Source organism: Balearica regulorum, chromosome 14, assembly GCF_011004875.1.
Source record: "Balearica regulorum gibbericeps isolate bBalReg1 chromosome 14, bBalReg1.pri, whole genome shotgun sequence".
NCBI classification, from domain to species: Eukaryota; Metazoa; Chordata; class Aves; order Gruiformes; family Gruidae; genus Balearica; species Balearica regulorum.
Window position 1 is genome coordinate 21,494,365 of NC_046197.1, and position 12,449 is coordinate 21,506,813.

The 12,449-nt window shown below is 47.7% G+C and overlaps 1 protein-coding gene across 2 annotated transcripts in view; it reads left to right on the forward strand.

The window, feature by feature from the left end:
• STK32A (serine/threonine kinase 32A) overlaps positions 1-12,449 on the forward strand; it is a 33,874-nt gene that overhangs the window by 16,486 nt on the left and 4,939 nt on the right. For both annotated transcript variants that reach the window (XM_075766207.1, XM_075766208.1), the window contains exons 6-9: positions 785-822; positions 6,455-6,544; positions 10,102-10,199; positions 12,121-12,237. In XM_075766207.1, coding sequence (XP_075622322.1) covers positions 785-822; positions 6,455-6,544; positions 10,102-10,199; positions 12,121-12,237 — 343 coding nt within the window. The remainder of the gene's footprint in view (positions 1-784; positions 823-6,454; positions 6,545-10,101; positions 10,200-12,120; positions 12,238-12,449) is intronic.

The following is a 12,449-nucleotide window of genomic DNA, read 5'->3' on the forward strand; positions in this document are numbered from 1 at the left end:
TTTTTGTGATTCCAGGTGGCTAGGTGAATTCAAACTTTATCTTAGTGATTGCATTTTTAAAGATAAAACCCTAAACCTGCTCGTTTCTCCACTTTGAGCCCCCGGGCCGGGTGGGAAGCATCGGGACGGTGCAGGGTTATTCCCGTGGGCCAGTCTCCTGGGGCACTAAGTGGCCAGGTGCCCGGCTCGGGCCGGTGTAATGAGCTCATTAAAACCAGGTAATGTCTTGTAAAGTCACTCGGGTGGATACAGCAGGCGTATCAGGTGTACGTCTTCTCCCTTCAACAGAAAGCGTTTCCCTACAGCATTGCTGTGGGTTTTATTTTGTTGTGGGTTTTTTTCCAGGAACAAAACCTGTGGGAAACCCATTTGTTTCTAGAACAAAGATGTTAAAATAATTTTCTTTTTACTGAGTAAATGGGGAACAGCTCTCAATATAGTACTGAAACAGATTAAGAAGTAAAAGGAGGAAAATAATAAAAAGAAGCTGTAATGTTGCAGATTAACTACCTCAGTGCTGCTAGTTCAAACTGCAGCAGCCTTCACAGCCATAGCCCCGTACCACCACTTCTGCTTTTGTCGTTTGATTAGTCATTCTCTTACACCTAAATCAAACCCTGCAGGAACATCAGAGCTGAAGAGCCCCAGCAGACACCTTCTCGGGCATGACGTCTCTGGACGCCTGTCCCTCCAGAGCCTGGGCTTCCCCAGAGCGTCTGCAGCCGTGTTTCCCGTCACTTTTCTAGGCTAATGGCTGTCTCCCCTTCTCTGCCTCTTTTCATAGAGACATCAAGCCTGACAACATTTTACTGGATGAGCGTGGTAAGTGCCAGTTGCTTTGTGGTGGTGTGTACGCATAAAAGCAGAGTCAGAAACAGGACATCCAAGTCGAAGTGTAGGTGCTTGCTCTCTTTGTGTTTTTGTCCTCATTTTGTGTTTTTTCTCCTCGTTTTGTGTTGCTTTATGTCCCTCAGTTCAGTTAGGAATGGGACCATCCCTTCCTGCTTTGGTTGCTGTCCTTTGCTTTTTGAGCGGCAGCGTCTTATACCTTCAGGGCGCTGGGCACCCTGTGATGCTGCGGTATTTCAGGGGGTGCCTTAGTGTTTGGTCAGCACCCCCCCAGCTGACTGACCCGACAGTGGCCCTAACAGACCTTACTTTAAGACCTTTTCGGCTCAAAACGTAATCATTTGCATGGAAATGCTCAGGTAATTGGAGGCTGTGTGTAATGTATGCTATTATGGTTGAACAGACAATCTTCATTCAGGTATTTTCTTTTTGCTTGAGCGTTAGACGTTGGGAGGCAGCTCTGAAGAGGAGTTGGGGCCGGGTATATTATAGATGTTGCTATCATATTTTCTTTAGTGTTTTTCTCAGGCAAAACTCTAGCTATATTCTTGCATTGCTCTCTAGACACATTTTTGTCTTGGCAAAAGCTTTCACAGTGAAGAGTTGTCTGATATTTATTAGGTTTTAACTCATTAGAAAAACACTTTGTCATTTTATATTTTTTTGAAAACTCATGTAACTGGCTTGTTGTGAGAAATCTTCATTAGCAACTGCAGCAAGGTGCTCGAAGAGAAGGAGTCAGTGCAGGGACAAGGCGTATCTGAATTCATCGTCTCTTCAGAGGCTGTAATAGAGATGCTGAAGCTCCCAAGGAATTGCCGTGGCTCGTGTGTGTGACTCGGGTTGCCTGGCAGCACCCGAGCCCAGGCTCTTCCCGTTTTGTGTATGACCTCTAATTTCAAAGTGCTAGCTAATTACTTATTTAGGAGCTGTCAGCAAAGCTGCTTCTGCCTCCAAGTGCAGTAGCGTCTCTCCTGCCTCACTTGGTGCTTGTCCTGCTGTCGCTCCGTGCACAGACGGACGCAGGGACCTGTCCTCCCTCCCGCCGGCGTCTGCCGATGCGACGTGACCCAGCTCGGCCATCCAGGGCCGGGCTCCCAGCCGGCGCTGTGCGGTGCGGGATGGGTTTGGTCAGTCCTCACCAGCGGACACAGTGACCTGAGACCACCTTCCAGGAACTGCCCTACCCCTGCGCCTCGTAGGACTGGGGTGACAGAGCCCCCCAGGAGGGAGCTGGGAGCTCTAGAGCCACGGAAATGTAGGTCAGCATTCCCCCACAGAGGGAAAAAACGGAGGGGAAAAAGCTCAGCTTGTCTCTGCAGTTGCTCAGCAGGATGTAACCTGCAAACTTCTATAATGATACTGCAATTTGGGTTGATTTTTGAGCCTATTCTCTGCTCGCTGTGATGTTTTAACTATCTGTTGCAGAGGTTGCAGAGTTATTTTCTGTGGGTGTACCCTTCACTTCAGTGTCCTTCCAACTACTACTTGTAGTATTTCTTTTCTTCACCCATGGCAGCAAAGCTGTGTCCTCTCATGCATACAGAAAGCTTGGTGCGCACACAGTTCAATTTTTTCCTGTCCCCAGAGAACTGTTACTGTAGCATGTTTATCTCTATTTAGCCGAGGAGGTTGTGCTTGTTTGTCAGTATCTCTTTCCCCGTGGAATGGAGCCTCAGCTCCCCATTCCCTCTCCCCTCCCTTCACCAGACTTTCACAGCTGTGATCACAAAATATATCCTATTTGCTAACATCAATTTTTTATAATCTTCTTGATTGAGACCAGTCCCCTGAGAGTAAGAAGCACCTGAAGACCTTCAGCAATCAGACTCCAGTCCTTCCTTTTAGACTCTTCTTGCCCCTGACTCTGCCCTGTGGCCCATCTTCCTTTCCAGCTGTGACTCCTCCACCCGTTGGTTTACATGCCGAAAGGCGCCCGTGTCGGTTACAAACCCCAGCACCCTTTTTGCTCGTGTTAATCGCTGACGAGGCTGCAGGAGCTGTCATGCACATCATCTGATTTTTGTGCGGGAGGCTGGTTCAGGTTTTCGATGGTACAGATGCCTCTCGTGATGCCACATGTTGAAATGTGGTGCCATGAACTTCACGCGCACCTCATGCGTTTGCCTCTGTCACCCTGGTTGGTGACATTCTGTATTACCATATCAATTTAATTTCTTAGCTGAAAGCGAGCCATAAATAAAGTGGAATATCTGGCAAATATCTTTCTGTGCAATAAATAAAGCAGTTGTTTGACATCAGAGATTTGGGTCAGGTCCCACAATGAAAAAATCCTCAGCAGCTGACCACCTTCAGCAGTCATTCCAAGCACAAAGTATTTCCTCCTTTAATGATAAGTCTATCATTTTGGCTCGATGACAGCACAGCTCACCTGGGAATAAAAGAATATAACAGATGGCAGTTTCCAGGAATTGTGACTAATTCATCAGGAATTTTTCACCAGGTCATTTGTCTAATAAAATTGAAGAAAAGCTCAGTTTGTATCTCCAGTAAAACTGAGAGGTTTTTTTGCAAAAGCCCTGTAACGGCTTTGCTCAGTATTTTTTCTTGTACCACTGCTGAAAGGTTCTCGAGGGCGGTGCTAAAGTGGGTGCGTTCATGCCGATTCAGGCACTGCACACGTAGCCCATTTGCTCTCTAATCTCGGATAAGAACATTATGACACAGTCTGTCTGAGAGCCTCCATACTCCACAGCTCCTAATGTCTCTAGTTTCATATTCTTTAAAATGCTATCTTGAATCTGCAGAAGCCTTTTTTTTTTTTTTTTTTTTGCACAAAAGATGCTCTAGAAAGGTGAAGGAATTGTGCAGTAACAGAGGTGCTGAATATAATAAGAAAATTCTTTGCCTTAATGCAGAACCAGAGGCTTGATCTGCAAGTGCCAATTTGAGGCAGAGAGGCAGGTTTTTGGGAAGGACGTGGTGCTCAGCGCACAGCTCTGCCTGTGCTGTTTCGAAAATGGCTGCAGTCAGAGATGCTGAGCAATCCAGAACACACAAGCCCTAAAGCCTGACCCCAAAGCCCAGCAGCAACACCCAGCGCCTTCCTCTCAGTTACCAGTAGCTGCCATGCCTGGTCGCCCCGTCCACCCCGTTCTGTAACACCGGCGCCGCTGTTCAGCCTCGTCGTACCGTCCGGAGCCTTCTTCCTCAGCCTCACTGGCTCGATCTGGTAATTTCCCAAGTGGGCTAGTTTATAGAACGTGTGCTTTATTTGAAGTGAATAATTTAAAAGATGCATCCAGAGAAAGGCACGTTTGTGCTTGGAATATCAAATTCTTAATAAGTCTTTATGATTCATATTTACAAAAACAGCTGCCCACAAAGTGGAATGAGAGCTAGAGATGAAAGAAAAAGCAATGCAAGGACGTAGAGGACGTATCCAGACAAGACAGTTGTACACCCTTCTTTTCTCTCAAGTACTCCCCAGTGATTCGATGCCCGTTCTTCACTGGGCAGACTGAAGGAGAGAGGGCCCAGCTGATTTCGTACAGCAGCGTAAGCAGTAAGGAGAGACACATGCTTTTGACAGACCAGTTGGGTACCGTGCAGGGGGCAAGCTCTGACACCTCGCTCACGTACCCCCAGCAGCGCCCACGGCTCACCAGAGCAACCTCAAGTTTTCCTTTCTTCCTGCAAACTCCAGCCTGACAAGCACCGCAGATTTGACAGGGAAACCTGCGTCCCGGTGGGGAGCCGGGGGGTGCAGGCTGGTCCCACTGCCCGGGGCTGTTAGCCGGACGCTGTCCCGCTGAGCTCTGCCTGCCCTGGCTGAGGTGCTCTGATGGTGGAACGTGAAATCGCTGAAAAGCTGGATGATAACTTCCTGCGGAGGGGCCGAAGGATTTATTCGTCCTCACCAGACGCTGAGATGTAGGTGGAAGTTAAGTGGTTGCGGCGTGATCCCAGGGCCTCCTGGATAAGCGTCATGCCTGCCCGGTCCGTGTGCCTGGCCGCGGTGTCGGGAGGCATACGGACCAGGGCTCGGTGCCAGGCAGGAGCCAGTGGTCCTTGTCCCTGAGAACTCACGGCCCAAGCGCTGAACGTGCCCGGGTTTGCATCAAGCGTGGCAGACCTGCTTCCCCCGGTTCTGACGGATGTCTGATCCGCTCCTAGCCGGTCCCTAGAGCAGCCGCACGCGTATGCCCAGCCATCCTCCCCAGCTGCAGGACACACAGTTTGGATGCCTGTGCTCCAGGGTGCATGTTGCATGTTGGCCACAGCTAATACGGGGTGCGGGCAAGAGGCTCCTGTGCTTCACACACTGCACGCGTCATTGAAGAGACACAGGCAGGAACATGGATGTGATACACTGTTTTTCGGATAAATCACAAATTCTACTTTTATTCCCCAGCTTTTCCCAGCTAGATCAGCTATTTGCAGCAGGCAAACTTGTATCACTGTTCTCATAACAGATATATAGACTATAGGCACAATTGTAAAGATTTACTTAAATGTTTCATAGCATCCAGACGAGACAACAGGAGTTCATTATCAAAGTATCAACTTTTAGACATAAAAAGGTGATTTTATTCTACTTTAACTCCTGAACTAAAGCAGCAGTGAATTTCTAGCTGTTGAAGCTAGTTACTGAGGGAAGTATTGTCATAGCATCTCCATCGGTAGAAAGCCACTTTGATTTGATCTCTGCGCTTAGAGAAAACAACAGCAATTCAGCCACCCTCTGTTATTGCAGAGGAGGGTGATGAGTCTGCAAAACACAACATACAAAACTTTTGATAATGAGCCCAGCTCTGTCAGGGATGAGCAAGTTCAGTGCCTGAGGAGAAGATGCGTGAGGTCAGGAAGAAAAGACTGCCTGCGTTTTATATGAAGAGTTAGGCTGAACTAACCCGCGAGTTTCAAAGAAATCCATTTCAGCGAAGCCAGCCTTGTATGGATCACCTGTACTGCTGTACATGACTGGTCTGCTCACTAATAGGAGTTCAGTGTATAAGGAATAATAAATTAAGTGCTTGCAAAAAAACCAGTGCAAGTAAAAGAGCAGGCAAGAGCATTTCCTTTCTCATCCCTGCAAATCACAGCTCTTATTTCCATTTGCAGGCAGCAGTTGTGCATATTGTAGCAGTGATAGCAGAAACCATTCCTGCCCCCCAAGGGGGTTTTCACAATGCTTTAATTTCTTGCGCAAGGCTCTTTTGCTTGCTGCCAAAGGTATTTTGTTCTATTCTAGAGACATCCTCTAAAGAGGAAAATGGAGAGAACGCTTAGTACCTGGGAACACCAAAGGGCAAGTAGCTAGAAAGCAAAAAGGATTTTTTTTTTCTATGAGAAAAGTTCGCTTCTCTTCCCCCCCCAAATTTAGGAAAACTCAAAACAATCATTATTAAATGACTTCTTGGAGAGCTCCATGTTTTTGTTCCCCAAAGGGTAAATAAGGGGATGTTTAATGTAACAAGATCTATGCAGCCTGCAAGCTGAAAATATTTTCTCAGTTCTCCCACCAGAATATTTTTTTTTTCCTAGAAACTCCTTTCCATAGAGTATTTAAGTTTCTGATTCAAAGTTGCTTCTCATGTGAAATTAAGGCAAATCAAGTTACACGTTAACCTCTGTCTTTCAGGACACGTGCACATCACCGATTTCAATATTGCCACAATGCTGACTAAAGAAATACAAGTCACCACCATTGCTGGCACAAAGCCGTATATGGGTAAGAACCAATGACAATTGTGTGTTCTGGAATTACTGTTTTATGGGCTTGATTTGACGGCTGTGGTGGGATACAGATGAAGTCCTTTCTGATGAGAGTTTGAGCTCTTTTCTTCCTGGTATGTAACCAAATTGAAATGAGGAACAACCTCCAGAGGTGCTGCAGGGGAGCGCGACGGGAGTCCCTCCCCGGTAACACCCTGATGCAGCTGGAAATGTGCGTCCCGTCTGTTGATTTCACACAAGAGACCAAAGCAAGTGTACCGCAAACACAGATTTTAGTGCCATTATGCCATACTGTACAGCATGTTTTTTATTATAAAGTAAGATAGTTGCACTCCTGAGATCCCAGAGCATTTCACAAGCAGCAGTGAAGCCACGTAGCAATGACGAAAAGCTCTTGCTACCCTTGAGAAGGAAAATGAAGCACAAAGGCTTGTATTTGGTCCCTCAGCACATTAGCACAAGCCTTACACTGCTGCATCAGTAAATCATAATTTGAATTTTTATATAAACTGGCTGCTTTAGAAACTAGCATTGCTCTGTGCTTAGGCCAAGTGAGCGGACTCCAGACTTGCTGTTTTCCTGGGCTGCAGCATCCGCTCAGCACCGTAGGGAAGAGCCCACATTCTGGTGTCAGGCTGACAGTCAAGAGCATGGCCGTGCCGATGCCAGATCTGCATTGGGAGGCGAGCGAGGCTTTAGCTCTGATCTCTACCGCTGAGGACGGCGTCCTGCCTTCACACAGCAGGACGGGAGGGCAATTGTAACTGGGGTCTGCAGAGCACGGCAGTGACAGATGTGCATCGCCCGTAGGACAGGGAGGCAGAGCTGGTGCCGAAGCGGCTGTCACAATTGCAAGATAAACGCTGAGCCTATCTTTCAGTCTTTCTGAAAACCCTTCCTGTTGTACCGGTAGCAGCAGATGTGGCACTTTCTGCCACCAAGTGAAAACCAGCCACACGCAGCCCTGGGAACGGAGGCGTACAGAGGGAAAGCCATGGCCAGGCTCTGGAGGGCTGTTGAGTCGGTTCCCCAGCGCTCAGCACATTTGCACGCTGACCTGCCGGTGGTGCACAGAGCACACAGTGTTGGTGCTATGGAAGTGTGGTACCAGCCTCCAGGTGCCCACAGAGCTGAGCAGCTGGGCTGGTTGCAATGGTTACATACCATCCCCTTCCTCTTTTTTCTTCAGTTCACAAAAAAAAAAGCAGGTTTTAGGAAGCTTTTTTATCTCCAGGCAATGGCATGGGACTAGTCCCTGGCAAGGAAATATGTCAGGCAGCTGTAGGAGTGATGGGAGGATGTACTCCTGGAGCAAAGTGGCTCTGGAGCAGGTGGATCACTCCACAGCAGCCTTGGGTCAGCTGGAGAAACAGTTTTAATGAGCAAATCAACACACACACAGAGAAGGAAGACACACAGTGATTGCTCCCTATGCAGACCTCATTTCCTACTACTCAAAAAAATTTGCTGCTCCCCCCCCCCATTTATAAGGGGAGTGCAAGAGGCTTACTTATGTTCATTTACTGTCCAAATCAGTGAAGCAGCTGAGTTTTCAGACAGCAAGAGACCCATCTGATACTTACCACACAAGCACAGTTAGTAAACATAAAGCAAAATAACATTGACATACCTGGGAGGAATTGGGGCCAGAGCACGCAGGTAACAAACCAGAGAGAAATATCCCAAGTTGATGCTAAAAGAACTCCTGTGCAAACATGACACAGAAAAGCCTTTCTAACCGTAAATTCAACTTTCTAAAGTAAAGCAAACCCACCCAAAAGCATTTCTATACAGCTAACACAACCCCTCCCACACAAAATACATACTTTCACATACAGTAGCACTGTCTCTCAGACCTAAATAACACAGCCTCCCTACAGCTGTTGCACAGCCAGATCCCTTAGGGCAATGCCCTGGGAATCTCCCTTTTATCAAGATGACCAAACTGACCTTTCACCTTTGCACCACCAGTGCAATCCTTTTTAAAAAAACAACAACAACATGCACAAAAAGCAAGCATTGCTCCCTGCTTTGGTTTTTTTCTTGCCTCCTAGTTGGCACATAAATCCTACAGTATTTTTTTTTCTTACTCTCAGAAGGGAAATCTGTTGGCTAAGAGCATTTCAGTCTGTGCCTCCACCCACTTCCCATTAGCCTGGTAACCTCCTCCTAAAAAGCTGTGGCTCTCAGGCTTTGTTCACTTAAAACTTGCTTTTCCGCGCTAAGGGTGCGGTTTTCACCATGTCTGCGTTTACGCTGCGTGTTAACATCTCCGAAGGGCTGTCTTCATTCCCGGTGTGAGGCTGTATTTAGGCTCTGCCAGATCCAAGTACTTTAAATATGAACAAAGGGATATGAGTGGGATGGGAACAGCTTTCCAGCGTGGAGATCTGCTGAGGGCAGAGGGGATTTCTGGGGGTGGTGAGGAGACACTCGGCCCAATTTTATGCCTAGATTCCATGAATTAGGGTTAGTCCTTATTCCAAAGCACATTTACTGTGGGATAACGGGCAAGTCCTGTAGCAGCAAAAGGAGTTTATTCTTTTTGGGCTTTGGGGGCAGAGGAGTACTGCGATCCACGTGGAGGGGGCCGGGGGGCTCTCGGGTGCCCCAGGAGCGGGACCGCGGCCATGCGGGAAGGGCTCTACCCAGGGCAGTCGGAGTTTTAGCGCTTTGTACAATGTGGGAAATTAATTGGGTCTGCTGAATCTCTTAGTGATTACAGGAGTTACGTGAAGCATTCTGTAATCCAAGTGAATTGGGTTGTGTTCCTCGAACATTAAACATTCCTGTTACAAAGGTGGAAGCACACCTGTTTCTCAAGGCCGTCCCATCATTTACGCACATTAATCAACTAAGTTTTGTAACACTCCATTGAAGTAGAAATTAGTGACAGTCCCATTTCATCGGTGGGGAGAGAGTAAGACACAGAGGAGCTGAAACGCTTGTTTGGGTTTTAACACAGCAGAAAATGTTTCATACGGTGCCAATTGCAGATGCAGTTAGTCAGCAGGGTCAAGGATGCAAGGCGTGTCTGTTCAAGGGCAGGCGAATATCTGGGCTAAGCCGGCGTGCTGGGAACCGGGTCAGGTCTGGCTCACGCCGAGATGGCGCTCGGTGCCGGGCAGGACGTGAGGTCGGCAGGTCCTGCCGTGCAGCTGCAGGGAGCAGCAGCAGCGGGCGGCTCAGCGCATCACAGCGCGGTTTGCACGCACGCTTGCTCTGCTCTCCACGCTGAGGCTCCTCGGTGCATCGCAAGGCTGAGACAGCAGCTGAGGAACCTGACAAAGACCAAAAGATGAATTGGTGCAGGGAAACCCGTGCGTTCTGATTCGTGTCCACCTCGGCGGTGTTGTGGTGAAGGACAAATCTACCAGCCGTATGCCATTGTTTTGAACAAAAAAAGCTGAAATTATCAAAGGGGTGGTAATGGGTAATATGCTAATTTGTGTCCTAGGCAGAACAGCAGGGATGCTCTCTTGTGGCTTCTGTGTTGCTGATTTCCACTCGAGACTGCAGCAAGGCAAACTTTCCTTTTTCTGTATTTCGCAGCACCTGAAATGTTTAACTCCACAAAACCCACCGGCTATTCCTTCGCTGTGGACTGGTGGTCCCTGGGAATCACTGCCTACGAGCTGCTCAGGACCCGGGTACTGTGCGCGCGGCTCCTGTCCCTGTCCGTCCATCTCTTTCCTTAAACGCTGTTGGAAAGGCTAATGCCATATAACAGGGATGAAAGGGCCGAGCCAAATTCCAGGCTTTAGGGGTTATTGCAGCATAGGAAGCAGAAAGCAGGGTTCTTGTGAGCACAGCCAAGAGCTCAAAGAGAAACCGTTGCGATACAGAATAGCACGTTGTGACAGTTCCCCACTGCGCCCAGGGGCCCCTGGGTTGGCGTAAGCTGGGCAAGACAAACCGAGCTGATTAACGAGTGACAGCTCCTGAAGTTTGGGCTGCAATATAATTTACTTTGAGCTCCCATCCTTCAAGGGAAAAAAGAAAACTTGAAAAAAAATAATCTTGTTGTAATAAGACTGAGCAGTTTGAGCAAAAGCAAACCGCAAGGTGTAAATTATTAATAAAGCACAATCCCTGCCTGTCACGTCAGTGTTCTGCTTCTAACTCAGGTAGGGTTGGGGGCCTTGTAGACAGACGATTAGATTAGTGTTTTGGAAGTGTTGTGTAAAAAAAGTGGGACAAAATTATTTAAATTACGTTCTTCTAAGCAAAAGGTTGTTTAAAATCTTGTGAGGCTAGGAAAATTCTTTCAGTACGAGCATGCAAAACACGTTTTTAAGAAACTCTATCATCAATCTTTGCAGAATGCTTAAAAATGTTTTGATGAATGTATTTTAAAGAACAGATTTTCAAATGAATTTGCATATCTCAAATTGTGAGTGATCCAGTTAGTACACATTAAGGAGACATGGTTGTCTGACCAATTGGGTAGCTGAAGCCACGTGCCGCCTGTAAACGTTAATATAAGGTTTGAGTTTTCCATTTGTAATGTTAAATGAATTGCGGGACTGTTCATCACCTTGACTTCTGACGTGGTGGCACTGTTTCCAGAGGTGGGAGTAGACATGAGTTAGGCGTTCAGGTGGCACGGCCGTGACAAGATGGTGGCGCCAGCGGGGGTTACCACGCGGGGGAAGTGAAGTGACCTTGAGGTCCATCTAGTGTCGGTAAACATTAAGCAATGCACCTGATGTGATCTCACAATTTATAGCTACTATTTTTTTAAATGTACTTTTAACACCTCACCTCCCTGAAATGCTATAAAAATCTGGGAATCAAAAATCTTTCGTAATGGAAACACTCCACCGTCATAAATTCTTTCTAAGTGAGGCAGTAGTGTTGCTGTAGCTGGGAGTTAAACGTGGAGGTGACTTTGCCCGCACGGTAACCCGGCTGTCCGTGGCACATCGCTTACATGGAGTTCCCCGGGTGCTGCGCGGGCGCCGGGGCAGCCTGGCTCCACTCCTGCCGGCGGCGTGCAGCCAAGCACTCCTCGGAGACGGCTCAGCCGCCCGCTTGCCGTGACACGACGGGTCATCCTGCAGCCTGATGTCCCACCCGGGGCTTGTAGCCCTTCCTCGGACATCATTTTTTTCAGCTGATTTGATGGGTGGGAGACATCCGGCTCGTTTTTACTTCTGTCGTCTCCAGCATGAGCGAAGAACTGAAACCAGCAACACGTTTCATGGGGAATATTGGGAATGCTCTAACCATAGCGCCATATCTGTAAAATCCTTTCAGATTTTGTATCTCTTTTAAGATACAAGTACTGAAAAAGCAAGCAAACACAAGTTGGCTAATGACTCTAACTTTTGGGGTTTGCCTCCAATCTGTCATGCTGTTTAAATAGCTCGTTATTATCGTCGTTGTTGCTGACATTATTATTTTGTTTATTTCAACCGAGCTACAATCACACAGGGAGGGACTTTCAACGGGAAGCCTGGGGAGTGTACCAAGAGACTTCATTTGAAGCTTCTTTGCTCTAAAAAGATTTCCCAAGGAGTCTGAAAAAACAGATAAATTAAAATGCTTTCCTTGTGGCGCTTTTCACAGAGGCCGTATCACATTCGCTCCAACAATTCCACAAATGAAATCGCTCACGTGTTCAAGACGGCCACGGTGATGTACCCTGCCGCTTGGTCCACAGACATGGTGTCGCTGATCAAGAAGGTGAGGGCAGCCGTGGGGCGGGCGGCTCAGGGCTGGGATGTACAGAACCTGCTCAAAGTAGCCGAGTCCTTCCATCGTGCTTTGCAGTAAATTGTGGGGATTCATTGCAAATTGTGCCCAGACACAGTGCTAGTGACCTTCAGATGGCACCGTGTGATAAATATCCAGCCTTTAACGTTGTAGCCACGCTAATGTAATAACCAGCTAGCGGT